The sequence below is a fragment of the Anopheles marshallii genome, chromosome 3 (assembly GCF_943734725.1).
Source record: "Anopheles marshallii chromosome 3, idAnoMarsDA_429_01, whole genome shotgun sequence".
Lineage (NCBI taxonomy): Eukaryota > Metazoa > Arthropoda > Insecta > Diptera > Culicidae > Anopheles > Anopheles marshallii.
In genome coordinates, this window is record NC_071327.1 from 59486982 (window position 1) to 59511754 (window position 24773).

The following is a 24773-nucleotide window of genomic DNA, read 5'->3' on the forward strand; positions in this document are numbered from 1 at the left end:
TATAAAAAATACCGCCAATAAATATGCGAAACCGCCGAGAGTCATTTGGAAAAGCGGCTTTTTCCGAAATGCGGTAATTAGAATGTAAGCCCTGATGCTGCTGCGGTTTGCGCTCCGAACGGCCCGATGCACCCGGAAAACTGTACTGCCGATTGAGTACTGCCGATAGTCGCCGGCTGGCACCACCGCTGTCACCATTCGCTCCGACCCATTGTCCGTTCCCCGTGGGCCGTCGATGGGGTTTAGTGAGTGTTATTTTTAACGATTGCACTGTTGCACATGGGAATTGCACTGCTACACTGCTCGTGAAACGATGCAATTTAATGCACCGTGGAGTAAGAAGGCCGTGGAGGAAACTTCAAATTGCCCAAATTAAACACTACGATGCTCGTGTGTGTTAAGTTGCACGCGGCTTTAAAACTTTAAACGATCGCACACGGGACTTTGGTGAAGTGGACGCTACTTATGGTGGATTTAATTTCACCAACCACCAGTCGTGTTGAATCCTTTTCTTTGGTGGTTGGGCTTTTATTGTTGAATTACATTTTTTTTCGCTGCCTTTCGCTTTACCACTGTTTGCAATCAATGGTTAAGCTTGTACGATGAAAGTAAACCCGGAACTTTCAAGAGAGTGATCAGTTTGCAACTTAAAAAGCTGTTCCTTGCTGAAAGCCGTTCTGTGTCTATGGTACGAGTAGTAGTAGGGCAAGGCTTGCCGTGCTGGAAGGATAGCTGAAGTGAGTGATACAATTCCCTAGCAGATAAAATGGTGCACAAGAGCACAGTTTGAACAAAAAAAAACACACGGCCAACATTTTATTTTCCAGCACTTTTCCGGTACCGGCGAAAGATTATCCTTTCCCAGACCCCGGCAATGTCCTCACATCTCCTGCGTGCGCCTGTGGGCTGGAAATTGCAACAAAATTGCATCTTTGATGATAAGCTAACAATGGCACACGGGAAACGGAGGCGAAACTTTGCTGCAAAACTCTCGCCGAACGGCCAAGACCAAAGGTAAATTGTTTGCCGTGGTGGAAGAGTGCGAAGGAAATGCAAACCCCCGGAACCACGGGGACCGTTGGAACGGATCCGAAAGTTTCCGTCCTGCCAACGGGTACACATATCGGGAAAGTTGGTGATGCTGTTTGCTGGCTGACTGATGATGTCGAAGAAAATGATGTTACCCGTGTGCTGCCTGCTGCCTGCGGAGATGGATGATTATGGTAACCAACCAGAAGATAAGGACAATGATCCGGGATGCAGGATTACCGAGGATATGATGATGATGATGATGATGATGGGAGTTCGAATTCTGTTTATTTTTCCATTTTTGTTTGCGAGTACGATAAAACATACCGTCTTTGTTCCCCTTCTACCTAATACCATGGAGGAAAGTTTGTTTTGTTTGAAATTTAATTTTCATGCAATCCCGTGAGCTGCTTGCTAAGCGAAGGCGGAGATAGTTTGTTTGCAAACACAACAAATCGATGGTAGTGATGTGGGATGTTATTTAAATTTCTGCCATTTTTTTTTTTCCTCACCGATGATGCAATGCATTTATTTTTAACTTTTCATTACTTTTATTTCACCTTCATTTAAGGACAAAATGTACAAAAGCTCTAGAGAAGCTCCTTCCAAGGAATTGAGAACGCATTGCCTACTACGTTATCTGCCAAGCAAACTGTTCAACGCACAGCGCCCCCTGGCGGAGAAAACATTCAACCGCCCATCTAAATGCGATAACATTTTCGTGCCCTATTTCGTGCCCTACCGGATGCATTGCACGGCCTGAACGGATCTCAAGTAGCTCTTTTGTTGGGGTTGTTGCGCCCTGTTGTGTAAAGCCAACCTTCCGCGAACCGAGCTACGCGGATTATTATACGGTTCAGTTAACAGTGATTATGCTCAAGTGAGCAATTCTACAATCGTGCCCTTCTTCCTGTCTGCCTACTCTGCCCTTCCACCCGCATCAACCCAACCCCCTCACTGCAACACAACGCACACAACGGTCATTCCGCACTCCTTACTGGAAGGTGTTTGAAGGCGAAAAATGGACGCCGCTAGAAGGAAAACTCCTACTCGCGTGGCAAATGCTTCGGGCAAAGGTTTGAAACAAAAACCAACGGCACCGCCTAAACCGACAGTCAAAAGAAGGGAAGAAAATTGCAAAGAAAAATAGGGAGAGAGAAAAAAAAACAACGCACACGCTTTCCGATGTATATTCACGCGGCGCACTCGTTATCATTATTGCATTTTAAATTGAAACCATAAATTTCGTCGACTCCTTGCGAGTTGGGGTTGCACTCGTCGTGAAATTTTCGACCGGCCGGCCGGCCACGGGTTTGGCACTAAAGTCGGATAGCACAGGGGAGAGTTGGGAGTTGAAGGTGGATAAAAATTGCAACATATTTATCATCCTAGCGTTGGTTCGCCGGCTTGCATGCCCACACGACAGTGTGTTTCCGTGTTCCCATTTTCACGCCTTTTTCTCCGGGGGTCCCGATACCGCGGGGGGGGGGTGTCCATTTTACGACTGTATTTTTGTGTTTTTGCGCGCGCGAATTTGCGTTTACCACCCCCTAAGTAGATTTCTGGCACGGTTAGTGTGTGTTTCTTTTATTTCCGGAACAGTTTAGATGCTTAAGCGGCTTTGTGTATGTGTGAAGAAGGATATTTTAAAATGTCGCTCTGCGTTTATCGCTCGAAACTTAAAAGGGATTAGTTAACGGCTTATCACTGCTAGTTATTAAATTGTGTGAAGCATTCATTAAATTACGTTACCATTAAAGTGTTTTCAGTTAGTATTTCCTTTTTGAAATTAATATCCTTCAGCACCTGGCTTGTGTTTTTTACTGCCAGCAATCAATAGCTATCGGCATCGAACGAACATCACTAAAAACCCGACACAGGAAAACAAAAACAAAAAACAGGAGAAAACCACAAACAAATTTAACTATCAAGAGCCCTTGTTGGGATACGAATAGCTTTGAAGCTTTTTGTTTTTTATTCGAATGGATAAGAGGTCCTTTATGACTTTTTTTTTCGTCTGAAGGTCAGTTGTGATCGGATTCTTCCATTTTTTTTAAAAAAAAAGCTACTAAAAGAACAAGCGGAAAAGCATCCACCCAGCCCTGAAACAACCAGGCCAAATGAAGGCAAACGCGAAAAAAGGCACCGTGGATGCCATTTCAACCAAAGGTTCCAAAGCAATCTGCGGTGAATAAAAACTAAATCCGATTTGTGGATCGTTTTTTTCCCTCTCTGGCACACAAATAATTCTATCTCGTGGCCCGTGCTTTTGGCCAGTCCGTGTGCGGGTACTCGAAGCCAGCAGGAATTGGCTTTTTTGTTGTTTCCGTTCTCCGGGTGGAGGTTTTCCAACGTCGGGAAAAGATTTATCTCTTGATGCTCTCTTGCTGCACTGTGAGCATTCCTGGTCTTTTATTTTTTTGCGACACGAAGGGCCAAAAACAGCATTCCCATACACGACGACGACGGTGTGGATATGCTCGTTTTGGTGTTTCGAGGCAAAGGTTTTGGGTGTGTTGCCAAACAACGCACGGACAAACAACGCAACCACAAACACATACACGCAATCGTGTGCGGGGAAATTGGAGAAGATACGCAAAAACCCAAACATTATTTTGTTCGCTTCCTTCGGCATCGGGCACAAAAGCTTAAGCGTGCTTTTAAACGGTAGACACTTGGCTGGGTTTTTTTTTTGATTACCACCACTACCATTCTACAATTGTGTGCGATATCACACTGTTGCCAGCTTAAAAAGGTTACTTTACGTCTGTTCTTTTATATATTACTCTTGCCACAAAAAGTGATTGTACCAGGCTCATTACGAATGCCCAAATAGAAGGAAAAAGATGTTTATTATTTGAATAACCAGATTTAAAATGAATAAAGCCATGGATAAACAAATGTTTCGTGTCTCAAAGTACATCTGCAAACACTATCAATAAGAAAAAAAACCCTCCACTGGACAACTAAATTGATGTTAACAACTTGATAAAGCAATCAATTTTGATATCGGTCGCTCTTATGTTACCGATGCCAGTCGAATGTCATCTTAACGACTGTGTGTATATGCCTTTGCAGCGTGTTTCCCAACATCGATTACAGCTTGACATCGAATTTGACTTTATAACCTTCCATTCATTCTCCTCGGAGGCTGAAATGATTGGTGCGCAAGGTGAATACGGTTACTGCAGTCACAAGAAGCTGAAGTACCGACAAAAAAGACATGCTCAACGAGAACGAACCGTCACCCAAAAAAACACACAAATTCTATTTCAGGAGCTTTTTTCCTACACGTCTGCCTGTTTACCTTTACCTACGCGAAAGGACCTTTTAAATCGCTTTTCCAGACCCACCACTTCGTTGCTTTTTTTTTTTCTTCTGGCCACATCTACCGATAGTACCGTTGGGCAAGTTCACCTGCACACCAGTTCGGTAGGAACAGTGACTGCCAAAAATCTCCCCGCTAGGCTTTACCGAATGCCCACCAGGAACTTTCACCAAGCGTACGCAGTTCGTAAATCGATATAAATAAATTGAATTCATATTTTATGAACCTCTGCCTTCGGTTCGGCGATGCACGCAAAGGGACACAGCCTCCAGGTGGTGGGAAAAATGGGGTCCTTTAAAAAAAATCAAACCAGCTACACCTGGTACAGCAAGTTTTTACTCCCTGCGGAACGAATTCGTATGGGTCGCGAAAGAAGCCAAAAAAAAAAGCGATCCGTCCTGTGGTTCACGATCAATCCTATTTGATGGGATAATGATGATTTACTGCACACTTTGCCGAACCTTTACAACACGATGCGAGGGAAAAGAAATGTTCGATTCGTGGAAGCGAAAATCCCTCCATACGTAACCTCGATCAACCGAGTTTTTTGTCGGTTTGCCAATGTTGCATCCCGAAAAAAAAATGTGTCAACAAAAACAAAACGCAAAACCCTCGTTACTTGAAACAACATAATTTCAGCAGAGCAGCAAACAATACACGGTTTGAAAACAATTTTTGCCCAGAAATGGGCAAATTAAAGCCGTAAGATCTTAACGTACCTCGCCCGGTACCGGGTGATAAATGAAGCAAAGTTTTCACCTAGAGTCATTTCTTCTTCCGGGCGCTAGAATTTGCATGTTAATGTACAGTCGGTGCTTTTCACCCTGCTAACCTCTGCAGCTTAGCACTTGTTTCCCACCCATCCATCCCTCTCCCATCTCTAACGCTGCAAGTTTTCCCAACACAGTGGAACTTATTTACGGTGCACCATATTTCCCGGGTCTCCCATTAGTTTCCAACAACCGTCTGCCACCCTGCAACGCACACTAGGGACAGGCAGGCATATCTCCTAACACGGGTCGGAACATCGAAGTGGTAACGGGAGAGAGAGAGAGAATGAAAAAAAATAGAACCGGCCAAAGACAATCGACAACAAAGTTTCCACTGTTTTTATTTCCCTTTTATTCCACCGGACCAGATGTTTCCTTTGCCGGAACTCGGCAGGATCTTGCGAATGGGTGGCACCGTAGCTACGAAGAAAGTGCGAAACTTTTTCAAAAAGACCGATCTTTCCGTTCACTGCGGAACGTGTAGCATTTTCAAAGTAGTACAACGAAAAGTGTTCTCCGGTGCTTTTTGTTTTGTTTGCGGAACGAATAAAATAAATGTACCGAGGGACCAACCGAAGCTAGGTCGAGTGGATAGAGCGCAAAAGCGACGGACTTACCTATCATTAATAAGGCAGCGGTAAGATGAGACGTTGGTGAACCGGCCAATCCCGTAGCGCCGAGTGCAGCACCGCCCAAGGCACAGGCTACTCCACCGAGAGCCACCACGGCAATGAGCGCCCTCAGCGGTGGTCCGGCGAACCAATGACCGCAGCACCCTTTACGCGACCGTTCCGATGGTGAACTGAAATGGGAAAATGGAACAAATTCATTAGATTTAAATCATTTGGCAAGTGGAATACTTTGCTTAATTTTCTGTTCAAAATCCTCCTCACTCACATAATCTTTTAAGTTAAATCTTTTAACAAGCGTACAATAAGCGCAATAAGCCTACAGACCATTGTAACCGATCGGCTCATCCCCGATAACCTTAATCCGGATAGAAAACAAGCACAGCGTTGTATTGAGTGAGTAGCAAAACGTGAAACATTGTAACAACGCACTCGCGCCTTATGTGTACACATGTTTTCCACGGCACCACAGCTGTTGCCGTTGTCGTCCCGGTCTTTTGCAAGCAAGCGACAACAATCGTACCTGAAGTCGGAGGAACATGATTAAAAGCCACCATCAATAATGGCACATTTTAATCGCACAATCCTGTTGTTCCCCGTGCATGGATTGGATTGGATTGGATTAATTAATTATTTAACCCTTGTTTGTGCCTGTCTTCGGAAGAGCGCACGCACGGACACAACAAAAAAAAAACACACATATGCCGTATGTGTTGGAATGTGTTCACTGTTTTCCAATGTAGCTCATCCGTTCATCCACAGTTCCGTTGCCGATGACTGATGGTGGTACGGGTCATAATTTTAAGCAGTCAAAAATGTTTTCCATACAAGCGCACACTCGCACACGCGCTGCAGATTAATGCATTGTTGCGGTAGTCGGGTGCAGCTCGGTGCATAAATCACGCTTCCACGTCCATCTTGCAAATTCCGTGCAAAAAATCCAACAGCCAGTGAACACGGGCAGGAAAAACGGTTTTGTGCTTGATGTTTCATTAGCATAAAACAGGCTTTTTCCACTAGCTGAAAAGCGATCCACCGTGCCTTTTCCAGTGGGGGGATTGTTTTTATTCTGCATTCCTGAGAATTATCATGTTATCTGCCTTTTGCTTTTTTGTCGAAATGCTACAACCGAAACCGGAACAAGATGTGAGTTCCGGCGTTTTACATTTATTCTAGTTGTTTTTAGGGGGCGCGGAAAAAGCTTAAATTATCAATGCACGAGCAACACGCATACACGGCCGTTACATTGTGAATGTGGCACAAGGGAACTAAAGTACCAAAGCGAGCTGCACCTTCTATTGGAACCATTTCCCGGAAAAGAAGCGCAACCGAATGTGCGGAAAAATGGAAATCAGCATCCCATACACATCTTTGCTGAACTGTGAAAATGTGGCCCCAGCTAAAGGAAAGGACTTCGGTGGAGATTTTTTTTTTTGCAATTCAGAACGAAGATCCCATCTTCCAAAACCGAAAACAAAAACATCATGCTACACCCCAATTTCGTTACGATGTGCAATCCGGAACAGGTTGGAACATTGCTCCGGCACATAAACATCACAATGCATTATTCCACCTTGCCAGCGAACCCTCATCAACCGAGGCGGGCCGCAATCATAACGCAACTATGATTTTTACGATGTTGTTTACACTGCATAAGTAACACATGTCCCATAGCCGTTTGGGGGCGATATTCGAGCAAAACCCCCCGGTTGTGGTAAAGAGATAACGTCCAACATTTTACGACCCGCCTTCACCGGCAGACCGGCTCGGTTTGAAATAAATGTCACCGGCGTAACGTCATTAGGCCGTGAAAATGACATCGGTCAAGTTGGGGCCGATCCCGTTTTGCGACGACCGTCTCTCGTTCTCGGAGGTGGTTTTTGCCCTGCAGTAAGATATGTGTAGCATCTCACGTAAGGCTGAGACACATCTTCTCCGACAAAATCGATGACAGATAGCCGGAACTGGACGGAAAGTTTGCCACCATTAGATCGTCAAAAGGAAAGGTTGTGTTTGAGTGTTCCGGGGGGTTTGTTCCGGAAGAGAAACTAAAAACTTTCCTGCCCAAAAGGACCTGAACTTTAATGGTTCAACTTTCCGGCTGTGTCCTTCACGACGAAATGGAGTTCTCTCGAGTGGTGTGGTGTTTGTTTAGCTGTTCATCACCGAGGCTGCTCCGGACTATTAAGTCTGGCTTTATGCTAAAACGATGCTCAATAAAACAAAACTTCGATAAACTCCGAACAAAAGGCTGACCGTAAAAGAATGAGGCTATAAAATAAAAAAAACTTTCTCCATTGCATAGAGTTGGTGTTGTTGTTCGCATGTCTATTACGACCTACGGGGTGAAGATATCTTTCTACTAAAACACAGTGGGGCATACCAGACAGTCAATCCAGTTGCAAAACCCTGCAGATTCCATCATTCCACGCGCTGGTAACAATTTCAGCCAATACCAATCGGAATGGGTAAACCCCATGCAACGCTGCTAGTCAAGAATTTACAACGGAAGCAATCCAGCACAACCGCGCGGAAACTCCCAAAAGCACCGGCGGAATGTTAGCTGGCGCCGTAAATTAACCACAATCAACTGTCGGTCGGGCTGATCGGTTCGGGTTCCAAGCGTTCTCTCATTATTTGCACTCGAAGGCGCACCAACCAACAAACCGCACCGTTCGAACCCATACCAGAGTTCGCCCAGATTCAACGGCAGCAACCCCGCAGGTTACACGCGAGCCAGATGAAGCGGAGACGAATCGGCATCATATATCCGCAGAGCCAAAGCCACAAACTAAGCACCGTCAACAACATGCCACCACGTAGCGGAACAACTGGTAAAAGAGGTGCGGTTACGTCAAGGTGTGCTCCGGTGTACGAGTGTACTCAATGAGCTGAAGAAAATAAGCCTACCGATACATTATGGATTCAAACTGGGCGACTCGGTGAGCTGACTGAAACCGAGCCAATCAATGCGAAATGTCAACAATATTATTGTTACGTGCTAATTAATATTGATTACCGCTTTGGATGCGAACCCCGCACTACCCGGGGTTCGGGTTCCACACTGTCTCCACAAGTGCTTCCGAGGAAGTTAATCTTTGTGGCCATGAGCCGGGGGATCTTGATTGCTTCTGTTGCTGGACAATGATTACAAAATTAACTCTGACACTGCTCGGACCAATGCACTCATCTGCAGGCGAGGCTACCCGCCTGCTAGGTTCGGCGAGATAAATCATTCTCCAACGTTGAACCATTCGCCCGGGTTGCTAAGGTCGATAATCGATTGCATCAAATCTACATATTGCAGCGATCGTAGAGCGGACTAGATTAATGGCAATATTCGCCAACAAGTAGCCCGTGGGAATTTCAAGCCCAGCCCGGTACGACCAACAGAAGATAATTAAATAACAACGAACCTGCTGGAGGAAGCTGCAGCTAATCAGATTAAGCTGTCTTTGTGGTGGATTCCAGCTCTGCGAAACAATCTGCACAGCGACAAGCTGCCGCACGCAAGAAAGTTTAAGACAAAACAAATCAACGAAAAGAAAATTAAATTCTCCCACTTATCAACATGTCGCTGTCTAATTGGAAAATTGTTTCTTCATTCATTACACAACCATAATTTGCTCCACTGTCACTGACAGCATTCGTTTGCGGAGCATCAGTACCTACCGTGCGGCTCCGATGCTTCCGACATTCCTGAAGGAGCAAAAAAAAAGGAACACAGGAGCGCTGTTAAATGGCGCACTGTTCTTTAAAGACTTAATACCGCACCGTACAAGTCTGTGGTTTGCGAATGGAGCGAAACGGCACAGTACATAATCCCACAGCACGGATGAAATTTATGATGCAAATTGAAATACGTTTCACAACAAGTGGGATCATAATTAGAGAAAATGTTGCACCCCTTATCGTTCCACCAGCCGTGGAACCGACCCGCCCGGACAATGTTTTGGAAGGCGTGAGCCAGTGGAGCTTCCATAAATGCACGCCCACACCCACACACACACACACATGTATCCACTTCACACGCATAATCCGCAAGTGATATTCAATTTAATTATTCACACCTTGATGACAACACCCCTCAGCCTCAGCAACAGAATGGCCGACAGCACGGGGTTGGAAAAATGGCGTGAGGGTCTGCGGCTTTCAACCAGACATCAGATTGATGGTTATGGTTATTTGAAGCCATTGCGCAGTGAAAGCGATAGTACGAGTGTGGAAAAGAAGTTAAAGGTTACCGTTTACGATTATTTAACCGTAAATGACACACACACACAATATTAGCAATATTTTATCGCACCTGATGTGCAGTTGGCCCAATCAACAGTGAAGGAACTGGAGGTTGTCTTCCCACAAAATGTCATATTAAGGTGACATTATACAATTTATAGATCTATAATATAAAGACATCAAAAGAAGGGACCAATATTTCATTTAAAATGTGTTTTAAAATACTTTACTACGTAATGACAAGCCATTTTATGTAATTAGAGCCCCGCAAGCCAAAGCCCCCATGAACAGATTTTTCAGAACAAATCATAAGATTTCATCCGTTTCTGGATGCTTTTCAAGTTGAAGTGGAATATACAGAGGTAGATAGTTGTGTCAATGTTGTGACAGATGTGTCAAGCGTGAAATCATTGTTTAAAATCAATGCTATGCACAACAATTTCCCGAAAGTTCCATTTTCTGATGCTCAAATTCAACTTGACCAGAATCGAGAAACAGTCACAAAATTCTCACTTTAACTCGAAAACCCTGCATTATGTAACACTCCTGCACGAATTGTACATGATTTCACTTCAAACTTGTACCAAACGAGTGCAGCTGCTCTGTTACAACTGTTCGGTTAAATCACTTACCACATACAATGGACAGCCGGCTTTACAATCAAATATTCCACGACGACATGCTAAACTTTTTTTTTCAGCAGAAAAAAAAAACATACAACGCCCACATGGCGCTGGCAGCATTGTAACGCGTCGGAAAGCAGAAGAAACGCTGCAAAAACTCCATCCAACCAAAAACACACATCTCAATAACAAAATCGTGACAACGCTCGTAAAGCTGCTCGGTAAAATGAGCACGTCTGTTTGCCGAAATCCCGTCCAAACCCGTCGGGTGTGCCAGCTTGCACCAATATCCATCCTTCCATCGACGTGGTCCATTTCATTTGCAAAATGCGAAACCATTTCCCCGCGCGTGTGGATGTGATTCGCTCATCCAGCAACACGCACACACTAGGACGTGCGCGAAAAGCGTGTTCGTCGAATCTAATTTGATGCTTCGATAAAATCGCTCCAACAAACCAATTGTCCAACCGGCGGAAAGGACCCTGTGTCCTGTGTCTGTATTTACCGGCGGTGATTTGGATGGCTCACTTCCGGTGAGTGCCTTTGCCAAAGGCAGTGCCATCCCGTCCCCGTAGCCATGCTTTCAGTTAGTGCACGGATCATTGATTAACAGGCCCGATTGCTCGGTTTCTGTAACACGGGGAAAAGGACACACATAGAGAGGACACACGTCACCGTTTGTGCACGTTTCCAGCCGAATTGCTGCCAACGGTTGGTGCGGTAAATGTCTTCGGCTTCACGTGTGGAGCAGCGAATGGCGAGCAGAACCAATTGACAGTGGACCACTTTGCGCAACACTTTGTTTGTTTGTTCACTGCCAAAGCGGCCACATTAGCATGCAATTGATTGGCAGGAATTGGTACGACTTCAGTGCGCTTCAATGGAAAACGAAAGCGTACGGGATGCGTTTGAATAACTTGAGTGTAGACAGTGTAGGAAAATAACGAACAATAAACATTAATTTCTGTCTTTTGTTGAATAAAACGATTAAGTATTCCAAGCACTTTCTTCATAATTAATTTTAATCGTTCGAAGCACAAATCTTGCGCTTTGTTCTATTATAATAAATATATTAAACTCTCCAACCAACCAACCACAAAACCAAACAGTAAACAATTCCTAACTGCAAAATCAATTTATCACCCAACACCGCCATGGGTCTACGGTCGGGCTATGGGCTGTCTGCCCTGCCAAAGGCGTTCCAGAAGGCATTCATAAATGTCAAACCTGCCGCCTAAAGACGTGGTGGTTTCAGCATTCTGCCCGGTCCGTCGCTTGCACATACTACCCGAGATGCACTGTGGGAGCGAGCGGTCCTCCTTCCACCCGGGGTGGGGAAGCCGGGTTGTCGTTCATCGCAATAATACAAAAGGAAAACTCATATTTATCAAAATCGTACACAGAAAACATCTGCTGGCAAGACTCTAGCGACCTTCCGTGATGTGGGGAGAAAGTGAAAGGATGGGAGTGGGTGCAAAGGGAGAATTTTCTTACGTCGGGAGGAGGTACACGTGTGCGAAACGATGCGAGCGAGTGTCATAATAGTATGTATGAAAGGACATTGTTCTGAAACCCACCGTACCATTCGAGTGAAATGGCCCCCAGATTTCGTTGCCTTTATCGCATCTCGTTGTAGCAAAATCTTAGATGACAATACCCATTCCTTCGGTGCCTTTATCTCTCCCACTGCCACGCATTTTCCGATGGCTCCATAAATACCTTATTTTATATTGCTTATGAAATATTGTTGTAAATTAAGTAATTTTATGGGAATGTGTACATCACCCTGGCATTCTCGTCCACCCTGGCGCTCGAACCAAACAAAAAAGCACACAAAAACATGAAGAAAAGCAACAAGAACAATGCCCATTGGTTCGACCAGCATCGTGTTATCATGAATTTTGAATGTTCACTCGGCTATCGTTCCTGTGCCGTGGTGGAAAATTGTTACGGCCGGGCAAAAGTTGCCACTTTTCCAAACGGACCAAAGCTCCCAAACCGGGGCAGTGATATTCCAAAACCATCGTTCGTCGTTAAGATAATACAGATTTCTCGTTTGCCCAGACACATCCAATGCCATTTGCTCCTGCCCGAACGATTTCGGCCGCCGTCGATAACGACAACAACGGGTGTTAGACAACATGACAGCACTCACCACCAAGACAGCAACAGCCGTTCCGTTCGAGATCGCAAGGACACTAAAAGGACACCTCGATTTGTGGTAAACCTCGACCTCGAATGCTTTCCGGCGATTGTTTTTTTTTCTCGCTCTCTCCCTCTCTTGGGCTACACTCTTCAAGGAATGTATTTTCCCGGTGGATGCTTTCCCTCGGATGGAAATCGTCTCAGAATTGGTCCAACTCCACCTCACCACGTCCAACCCTCGGCACACATTGCAGTATGTGTCGTTAGGATACATTTTCCTCGACCAAACTTTCGGAAAACGATTCCGGAAGCGATTGACGCCAAGGCAGTAAAAGGAACGGCTTCAGTAACGGTTGCTGCCATCGTTTTATCCTCTCATTGGCACCAAAATCACGTTCCGTTACGATCGTGAACAGCGTTTGCTGTATGTGTGTGTGTGTGTGTCGAAGCTACTTTCCCAGCCTGTCTGCCATACTAGTTCAATTGCGTCCACCCACCAACAGGCAACGCCAGAGGCTGTTCGGCAGGAGACAGGAATTTTCTTTGGAAAAGCATTGGCGCCACTTCTTGAATTCCGCCAAAAGAACTATAACACACCGTGCGCCTCTGTACCGTACGAGTGTTTCGAGTTGGAATATTTTAGTAAACCATGGCAACGTTCTCCTTCTCCTCCTTACCAACATTCCACCCCCCGCCGCTCCGACTGTGGTTTGTTAATAGGTAAAGTTTTCTTCACCCGAAAGCAGCGAAATAATCGATAAGTGTTCGTGAAAAGCGTTCGTAAAGTGATGCTGCAACAGGAAAACTAATTAGAAAATTGGATACTGAGTTGGAAAAAGGGATACATACTTCCTTCCTTGCTGGCACTAAAAAAAAGCAAAGCAACCGGATACGGAAATGTCAACGAAGTGTGCTGCAACTAAACACACTATCCAAGTAAACTGGTCGTTCCACTGGTCTGCTGGCAGTGAGCTTTAAAGTTCATGCTGAAGCTTAAAAAAAGCTAACCGCAATGGGATGGGAATGTTAAAAGGAAATTTACTGATTGCAACGTATCACTTAAAACTTTTTTTCTTTAAGTGTTTTAACACTGTAACACACACTTGCGCGCACAAACAGTAATCATAGCGTCCTTGCTTCAAGAAAGTCGCGGAAAATTGTCCGAGAAAAGCTAGCACGAACGATCCAAATCTACGCAACGCATAGTGCACTGGAAACGTAAAATCCCGGTAAAGACACAACGATCCCGCTCAAAACTTGCCAACAACTTCATTCAACATAATGTGCACAAATTAAGACCCCGGTGAGAGGAAGTAAGTGTTATGAAGTGTGTGTCTGTATATGTATATTTTTTTTTCTCTATCAAACCCTCCTGGCCTGTCTCTGTTTCTCGCTTTGTTCATCTCTTCGCACCCCATTTTAACGCCACGTCATGCCACGTCGTTCCCAGAGTGGCAAGGTTTCACTTTCAGTTTTTCGGTTTCCTACCGGGGTTTTTTTTTTTTTTTGCTCAAACGGAGTGGATAAACCACCCCGGTTAAAATAAGCTTCCCCGGTTTTCCACGCGCGATGGTACAAGAGGTGGAAAAAATACACATTTAAGAGAGTGTGGGTGCTCTGCTCGGTGGAAAAGTTATGAGTTTATCTGAAGCTAGAAATGTAAGCTGTAAGCTTGTGAAGGAAAAAAAAAACTGGATTCGCATCCAGCGTAGAGCGCTGGCACTGACAGTAGCGTCAACGAACGGTGTCGGAGGGTTGAATAACGAACCTTAATTGCTGGATCGGCCCGGTTCCCCGGTAGCTGGTGGAACATTTCAAATGAATTGTAAATGTAACACCGATGCCAATGACGTTGACAAACGGTGTGTGAGTGAACGTGAGTTCCTCTCTCTCTCCCAGGAAAAAAAAAATAGCTCAGTGTCAGCATTCCTCCAGCACTAATGAGTCCTCAGAGGACGAATTAAATTTTGACGCATTGCAACGAAGAAACCGAGCGCACAAATTGCTTCCGACGGGAATTATGAATTCGATACACCCGCCCGGTAACCGATGGTGGGTGGGTGGGCACTCCCGTAAAAGTTTTTCCTTCACCGATCCGGCCCAAAAAGGGAAATCAGAACAAAAAAAAAAGACCCACCCTTATCTCACAATCAAGTACGAGACCGAAACACGAGCCGCACTAAAATAAGTCATAACTTGCACAAAACTAAAACGCTTCACAAAACGTTGCGACGGGTGTTGTGTGTGTGTGTGTGAGAGGGCCACTCTAGCGAGCTCTTATAGCTCGTCATTATCATAATCATCATCTCGACATCACCATTAAGCCACATTCGAAACGATTTCGCTACCGAAGCTTCTGCAAAAACACAGCCGGAGGGGCCATTTTGGGGGCGGAGGAGGAACGCTGGTGTACGAGAGGTGCTAATCTGCATACGATTTTAATAAAAGTTTATGTCGGTACCGCTCCGACCGGTAGCCATGATTATCTTCCTCATTTAGTTTATTAAATAAAATCCTCCCCCCCCGAAAGCGTGTCCCTTGTTGGGCGAGAATATATGTGACGCGTGCAGGACAGGTCGAGAGAATTCTAGCGAGTGGGTGGTTAAATGATACCATGGGAGTGGGGCAGGGGGAGAGAAGGGGAGGTTAAAGGAACCGTTTTGCACACACCGTACATAATAAACCCTCTAAACGACCACATCAAACGGAAAATTAACCATCAAACCGCCGGACTCGAGGGACCTGAGGTTTGAGTAGAAAACTAATTTTCATCATCCACATCAAAACATCGTCAGCAGCCACCATCATCAACTGCAAACAGTTGACAGTGGGTTTGGCTGCTCGGCAGGATGCAACCGTATCGTATTGTTTGACCTTGTAGGTGGGCACAACACTTGTGTGGAAGCGTCACCAGGAGCACAGATCCACAATCTGATTCCCGAGTGCTGCACCGGTGTTTGCTTATAAGCCAGCACTGTTTGGATTTAATCCACCCGATAGAAACAATTTAACGTAAAGTGTGCATTAGTGTGATCAATTTGGGACAAATTCAACCGTTCAAGAGGGTGCGTTAAATTATGCAACCGAACCGCTCCACGGAGAGGTGGTTTTATTGAGCGGTTCGACGAGTGGCATTAGTTTCGGTCGATTATGTTCGACTCAATTCGTTTCTACTATTCGGAAGATCGGCTTGCTTTATCGGCTTTGGTTTAAAGATTCGAGGCCATTTGCCAAGGTTCCCATTAGATGGCGTTCATCAGTTGGAAGTCCTTACCTTACAAAATGAAGTAGTAAATGCGAACAAAATTGAAATCCATATTCCACCCGCCCCGCCCCACCCCACCCAAACGAAACCACTTTAACAAATGATGTAAAGAGCATTCGGGTTCGCTTCGTTCGAGATTAAAATGTACTTCCTTTCGCGTCAGTCACAAACCATGGGTCGGAAATGACAAATTGTTACCATCGCGCTGTGCCGTACCCTCATATTAAACGGAAGGTCATCAGTTCCTTTTTTTTTGCACAAAAAGCATATTCGCCGTAAACCAACGAGACGGGCTGCCCATAAATCAATCGTGTCTTAACCCACCTTGACCTAGGCTTCCCCTCCCATCCTAAGTACTTATCCAGCGTAACCGTCGTTTCAGAACGATAAAGAAGCGATTCTAGCCAGGGGGTGAAACCGCAAACGAAGAAGTGCCACTTGGCAGCCTGGGTTCACTGCAAAAATGGCAAACATCAACACACAAATCCCCGGAACGCCAACGGACCATTTTCGATGGTTTTAGGCTGCAAAGCTGCCGAAAGTGGTGCTGTATGTCTGTGTTGGGTGACCTTAGAGGCTCTTTTCTCACTTCGTTACCCATGGTTACGGTGAGTCAAGCGCAATCAACCACCAGCTCCATTTGTTGCGATGAGTCCGCTTTTGCTCCGTTGTTTACCATCTGGCAGAGCTTTTAATGTAGCTCTCCACTTTTTTGTTCCGTTGCTCTATCGGTCCATCTACATCCTTTACTATTTCTAGTGCAGCCCGCATTCGTTACAAGATGCTCGAAGCTCAACAACGATGACCCGACTGATTGAGTGGCACCCGTCTGATTGAACGGGCCAACCGTTTCGCAAAGACCTTGGGCGCTGATTAGTAAAGCCTATCGGCCGATTCGTCTAATAATTATAGTTCCCTGAAGGTACCACAGCTCGAGCTCTGACCTTCCGTCAGGCGATGTGATCCACCGATTTAACGCAGCTTCCAGTACGAAATCGCAAATCGCGCATTCCAACAGGGAGAACGGTCACGATTCCATTACCGTTACCGGTGTGTCGATTAGATTTAGATGCGATACAAAGCGTAACACCAAACAAAAAAAACGCCCCCCATATTTAAACGTATCCGTTTGCATATCGTAATCGAATTGGATGCTAACGAGCTGCCTTTACAACAAAACTACGCCAGCAGGTTTCGTGCGATGCAAACAATATTTCGGTGCCCAATGTTTGTAGCTGTCATATTAAAATAAACATTCGCTCGCTGCGTAAACAACCTTTCCGGGCGGTAGGTTTCAGTTTTAACAAGGCGCAAAAAGCTACTCCTAGGTTTCGGTTCCAACACACACACACACAGTTCCACCTCCCAAATGCAAACACACTACCAGCACTATACCACCAAAAACCCTCCATTTATAGGGTTTTTTTTATGTTTGTAGTGCACCACACACCGATGCTATCGCTAGCCGACAGTAAAATAAACCCGATAAAACTGATCAAACTACTACCCCCTCGGGTTTCAACCCCCGGCCCGAGCAGGGTTTATTTGCCGATAACATCAAAGCATATGCAGTGGGTGGAAAAAGGCTTATAAAGGACTTCCGGGTGCACGGGTCCGGGGAACTCGTGACACTGTATACCACGTTCAGGAACGGGATAGCTTCGGCTAAGTTTACCCATTTGATTGAGAGCTAAACTATTTCTCACCGACAAGCAAAAAATCAACACCCCATCAGAATGAACGAAAGGCTGGTGGATGCAACGAGAAGGAGTAAGGATTATGGCAAAAAATTAATTAATTTTGATGACGATTCGGTCGCCAAATTGAGGTTGAATTTGCCACTAGTTCAAATAAATGTTATACCGGACGGTTTCGTGTGTGTGTTTTGCTTTTATCCTTCAGCTTGTACGATATCAGGACATGATTTATTTGCAGGACATGTCTCCACTTAATCCATCAACTTCCTCGTTTTAATTCCGTTTAATTCGAGCTTTCGATACGATTCAACGGAAACACACAAAGCAATCGCCATTTCATGCATTGAAGTTCCCCATTTAAGGGGTTTGGCGTGGTCGCAGCAACCCAATATGACGGAACAGTGCAAAACAGACCCTCTCACATCCCAACGGTAATGAAATCTCGAACAACCACCACCAATAATCGGTTGCTACGGTGACAATGGTGACCAACCCTTATCCAATCGTGGCTGCTGTTTGCAACAAAAAAAAACCAAAAACAAAACACACAAGCTCACCATATTGCCCGTATTGTCACGTGGTCGCGCACGGAAGCAACCTCGAGTCCGTTTGCGTTCGTTCTTATGTAATCGGGACGTAGTATATTAGCATGTGTGCCGCACTTCAAACAAAGCACTTCAAGTACGTATACCCTCCGCCCCGCCGTGGGGCACCGAGAAACGATCTGTCTTACGTGAGCTTGCACCGATACGATGCGATTGGTGTTTGTTGTTTCGGCGCAAAAGCGACCCACCGTACCCATTAGCACGTGTGAACCCGTCAACGTCTCGGCACACGGTGGACAAACCTTGAAACGCGTCGCACACCAAAACGCACCGCGTAGTTGTCCCTTTGTGGCGAGTTGACTTGTGGGGACGGCACATAAACCCCATCCGTGGGCATCCCCTTGCGGGGGGAGGGTCTCCCCGTTGGCCAGCGCAATCGATTGTGGCCTTCACCTCGAACAAATCGAACGAGGCAGACACACAAACACACACACACACATAAAAGGAACACGTGCCGTTCAATTTGATTGCTGGTGGAGAGCTTTTTATGGTCAGCATAAATGTGTGTCATTGTTCGGACGGGACCTGCTAAATGTCGCCCGTGTACGTCCCTGACGGGTTGGGTACCAAACTTGGCAGTCGCATTGCCGCTCATTGCGCTACCATTTGCTGCATTACTGCGGGGACATACTAATGAGCTTCTTACGCTTACGGTACGACCAAATGCTGCTCCTTATCTACGCCATCAATATGGCCAGATTCTGGCCTGGCAGAAGCGAGCCTCGCTGCTCAAGACTCTCCAACACTGACGGCGCGTCGTGTCGAGCCGTTCGAATAAATGGTCATGAAATTATCCTCACTACATCCAATCTTACTGGGCACTTGATTTGAGATTTTTTTCCCTTTTTACGAAACACACACAAAAGCTTTAACTTCGAGCCGATGGATTTGGATCCGGAGATCCAGTACAAAGCCCCAAACAAAGCTCGCTTTGGGAGGATTTGCTTGATTAGAACACGAGCCCACGCTTGTCCGGAGGGTCCTGTCTTGTCTTAACCGAGCTGCCGATACCATCGACGCTACCTAATTGACTCATTTCGCATCGTCACGACGAATCCGTAAAGCTCGTCCAGATTGGTCCCCGCCTCCTTCGATTACAGCGAAAAACCCTCCCGCCCGGAAATGAGATGTAAAAGATGGACTGCTACGATAGCAGATTGTTTCGTCCGTCAGGGAATCACTCTTGACAATGCCTGCCAATGGGAACAACAAATCCAAACAAACCCGAAGCAACCTCGTCCTGCTGGTGAGATGATGGCAAGGATCGGTGTACACGGTCGGTAGCGCTTCGGTAGGGACTTATTGATTTTGTTTCGCAGAATGTTAAGGTGGGCGCTTGGGTCGTTTCAATACCCGATATAACGGTATTATTTACGTGACTGATTTTTCCAACATATCTCCGTCCGTCGTCATCGTGCCCGGTGATGCGAATTTACCCGGTTGTCATTTTGGACCAACGGGATGGGGCCCTACCCCAGCACTCCAATCATGCTCCGGGCGATGGATGTATATTGATGAGATTCTAACGAGACATGCTTCATTTCGCATGAGAAGTGAGTGTGCGGGAATGGCATTTTTGAAATGCTCCCAGATAGGACATCCTATCCGAACAGCTCAAGGTAGTCTTGAGGATGCTGGGTGTCGAAAATTGGACTATTCAATTTCTTGTTACTTGTCCCGATCTCGTCGACAGGGCGACAGGAAAGGAGATAGAGAGCGACCCTGTCGATGCGTAAAGGAAAAGGATTCCGATACATGACACAAATCATGGACATTGAATGAATAATTTAAAAGATGAAAGGAAGTATCTTTTCGGTGCCCGCTAGAAGACGATGGTAATTGAGCCATTTCGTACGACAGTGGCCAGACCGATCCGATCACATAATGCTGGTTGACGTAGTCGGATGAAATATTCAAACAGTCTAGTCGTTCGCACGTGTACTATTGATTCGTTGAGAAAAACATCAAACGGGTCCCACCAGTGAGTAGGTCCTGCAATTGACGGAGTTCTGAGCGTAAAAGGAACTGATTGTACTCGACATTACGCATGGTAAGTATGCGAATCAGAAAAGGGAATTAATCTGTCTTTGCTGGAGTGGAGAAAGATTTGTTTGGTACATAATTCATCTAAGCTAACCATGATTTTACTTTAATCACCTTCCGGATGATTTTTCCCTGGCGCTGCCGTGCCAGTCGATGCAGACGATCGTGTAAGATGGTGCAATACATCTCGAGGTGTAGTCAAATACCCATCAACAAATCCAACATCAACATTGAACTACGATCCTTTTATCGACTCGTTGATATTTCCGTCCGTTCCGTAATGAACTGTATATATTTGTGTTTGTGTGTATGTGTGTGTGTGCAGCTGTGTTCCAAAGCCCGATGGAAGACTACACACCAGGAAGCGACCCCATCGGATGTTTACATTTTGTCTTCCGAGGCATGGCTCCCGCATATCCCGGAACATATCAAAGGGCACCGTGTACGCCGAGTGCCACTGATTGGATCGGTACGCTACTACGTATGGTGCCGCTTACTTACTTTCGTTAAGAGTTCTCTTCCTTCGCTCCCATAAATAAACGTGCTCGGTACAGAACGTGCGACAAAATAAATATTAACAGTTCATCTTCGCCACTGCCACTTCCCGCCATCTAAAACTCACCCGCCCGGAAGCGGAACCGTACAGCAGCATTATGGAAACGATTTCCTTTCTCGAATCTTCTGTGATCCTCTTTTGGATGCTGAAAGTCAACCGTACACGGACGGGTACGGAGCGTAACATGAACCGGACCGAAAATGCATCCAAAAAAAACCCATTCCGCCTATTCCCAATCGGATTTGTCGTATTTTCTAACGCCTTAAGGTAAGTGGTTCCGGAGCCCGGTTCTTAACCTTAATCTTACCGGTGGGTCTTCCATCGTCGAAGCGAAGAATTAAGTTTTCTCCAGATCCAATCGAACCTATCTGCGTGTTTGTTGTTGCCGTACGGACGCGTCGAAGGTTTTCGGTCCGGGATTGCTGATCCTTCCGATCGATCCGCGCTCTTGCGCTAATGATGTTTCTAGTAGGGATTCTTCGAGTAGTCTTCGATTGACCCATTTCAAGCGGTATGGTTCAACAAAGCGGAACTTCATACTGCGTCAAACAAAGAGCAAAAAACAAAACATCCGTAGTTACCTCATCATTCAGGGGCAAAATTAAATTGCTAATTTTAGGTCCGAAAATGCTCTCCCGGGTGCTGTGGAATGCTTCAAAGGCAATGGCGGAAAGGCCAACAAAAAAAAAAAACACACCACTACCGAACGAACCGTTTCCGTTCGATCGTGGTCATGGTCGCTGGTATTGGGTATATCGTCTTGAAACCAGTCCACTTTATATCAGCTACAACAAGAAGAAACACCGTGCATCGTCCTATCACCGAAATCGAAAGCAAATTCAAAGAAACAAGACGAGAATCTGAGGCGAAGGCTTGCGATGCGGCTAACGGCCCGACACGGCAGAAAGGTAATCAAATTGTACGACAAGCTTTCGCTTGTTTTTCCATTTCGGGAAATCAACATTGGCCACCTTTTCTGCCATTTGGCCCCAGCGCACACCGGTGAAAGTGAACGTTTCCCGGGGAAACGGGCATCGGGACACCCGAAACCGGGCAAGAATATGAAATAAGTCTCGTTTTCGAGTCCCCCTCTTACCCCTGAATTGTGGCGGTTCCTCACCATAAGCGTATGCAAATTTATTCATCCATCTTCGCTTTCTTCGCTTCGAGAAGTCGGCCATGGGTTTCTTCCAAGTACCCGGGCCACCGGGTTTCATTGGGCCCGGTTGCGTACACCGCCACGCCATATTGAACCGTGCTGAAAATCGAAACCACAAATCCGCTCGGCCACGCTCCCGAAACTGGCTAGCTGACGAGCAGCTCTTTGAAGCCGGTATCTTGGCACAGACTTTACGCGTGGGCGGACAGTATTCGGTTGTGTTGACGAACCATCGTGTCTGTTTGGTCAGTGCTTAATGAAGTCACGGTGCCCGTGTTGGTTCGATCGAGTGGCATTCGCCGATCGTGTGGATGATAATTTGACAGTAATTAAAATTGTCTGTAAAGCTGGTAAACGGGGAATGATTTTTAATGTCCATCTAACATGCAAATTTTTCACAATATTTAAACCATTTTCCTGCTATGTATGGAATAATAATATTTTTTTAAAGGCTTAAGTACGAAAATTTCCGGTGAAGTACCTAATGGCCTATCTTAGACAAATTTCGAAGTTAACAAGGCTATGGCAAATTTGAACCATATCCAAAAACATCCAACACTTCACAAGGTGAAAGTTTTGATCCCATATTTTGCTTCTCGTTAACTTCCACCATCGAATGCCACCAGCAGAGGTTGTTCGTCACTCGTCAATACCAGCCGGAAGCAGGTTATCCTTCATCGACGCCATCCGGTACCGGAGCTCGGATCCAGCGTTACGATGGAAATGAAACGGGACCATGGCTGAACGGTATGGAAAGACTATAAACGTCGTACCAATACGATACCTTGCACATAAATCGCGAACCACCACCACACGAACCTTGTTAGCATAACAAAGGTACTGGCTTCGCTACAATGCTTTCCGAGTCAATGCTGACATCGACTTGCAAACCGTGCAAATGGGGCGAGGCGTACACTGCCACTAAACGGACTCGTATTTCCGAATTCCAAAGGGTACAATCATTTCCACGCGGATCTTAACCAGTCCGACTGCTCTCAGTGGAGTTATTCTTAACGAGCTGTGGGTATGTGTGTGAGCTTGGCCGTTACCGTTTTGTTGTCTGTCGGCAGCGAAAGGAAAGATAATGTTTTTGAGGGAAATTTGCAACACGCAAACAAACAAAAAAAAAACAAGCATTGGCCACAAACCTTTTTGTTTGCTTTTGTCGGGGGAAGTAAAATAAATTATGGCATCAGCAGCACATGATGATTTCTAACAACCAGCGTCTAACAGCAAAGGCACGATCGAATTATCACAGGGAGCGAATTTTCTTGAATATGATTAGAAAACTTCAGCGCGGGGCCTTACGAATACCCTTCGGCAATTGAATTATGTTTGATTCGTGAATAAATTGCTAAATTTACATTTTGTCTGAGGGAAAAACTGGGGCCCTACGGACATGCTCGGCGGGAGCAAAAAAAAAAACGCACACCAAAGATCGGATATGGAAATCAATTCAATTAAAACGCGTTGCATAATTCAATGTTAGCAAACATCGCCTAACTTTGGCCAAAAACCACTTGTTCAACCCCAATTTGTTGACAATCCACTCCTTTCGAAACTCTCTTTCCGCCGGTAGTAGACAACAAGTACGACAGCAGTGTTATGCGAAATGTCAAATTGCCACAGGCCCTTTGCTACTTTGTTTGCGCGGTACCAACATTCATAAACCGTCCCATCGCAGATGAATAGCATCTTCCCTTGGTGGAACGCGCGCGCCCTAATTGACTCATTCCGCGCGCTTGTTGTACCTTCCATTTTTTGGCTCGTTTTCATGCACCAACAACCAGCGCGGCTCGAAGAAGTCGAAAAATAAACATCAAAAACCATTCAAAAAACCGAGCCACATTAACAATGCTAAGCAGTTGTGCGCGGGGTGTGGCGAACCATTAGCGCGGACGATTTTCGACATCTCGCCCGTCTCGCCTGTCGAAAGCCGTCCGCGCCGCAAAACGAACCGTGTTCCGTTTTGCTTGGTGCGTATGCAATGCAGTCGAAGCGTACGTATCTGGTATCGGTCGCTTCCTTTCGATAGTGGGAGGGGATGGGGAGGTCGAAACGGTGTAGGATGAGCAAATCGATACCGGAGGCGAGCGAGCTTACGGCCTTCGAGCCGGAAGGGTTGTTAAAGTAACAGTAACACAAAACAGAAAAAAAAGCTCGCACATCCACCGGTACGGAACACACGGGACCGGCAGTCAACCGCGAAGACCCTTTTTGATAGTGTCATGTTTTTTCGTGTTTTTCGAGATGGTAAAATGGTATCATGGCGGTAGACATTGACAAGGTCTTGCTCGCTCACACAATCGGTTTAACGCCATCAAGGGCGGTAGTACGTAAGGACAGTGAAAAAGCCAAAAATGGGGAAATACTTTCTGTTGCTGATCATAAACATGAAGGACATGAAGGAACGACCTAAGAGCTCAACTCAAGCATGAAGAGCTTTAAATATAGCTCGAAAACATATTATAAAAGCTTTAAATATAATCTATTCAGAGATATTAAACAATTTTTCTTTAAATTTTAAAAATCAAAAGCTGTTAGACTTTTCTTTGCTATGCGTTTTCATTGCCAGCTTTGAAATGAACGCCATTCGACAGTTGAAAACAGATCAGAGTGGTCAAGTGAACTTTTAACTCCACTCACATCGCAGCAGCCATTGAAATGTCATAATCTGAAAGCTATCAA

At 45.6% G+C, this 24773-nt stretch overlaps 1 protein-coding gene across 1 annotated transcript in view; it reads right to left on the bottom strand.

The window, feature by feature from the left end:
• LOC128713833 (uncharacterized) overlaps positions 1 to 24773 on the bottom strand; it is a 110258-nt gene that overhangs the window by 10379 nt on the left and 75106 nt on the right. The window contains exon 3 of the mRNA XM_053808702.1: positions 5745 to 5929. Within this exon, the coding sequence (XP_053664677.1) occupies positions 5745 to 5929 (185 nt within the window). The remainder of the gene's footprint in view (positions 1 to 5744; positions 5930 to 24773) is intronic.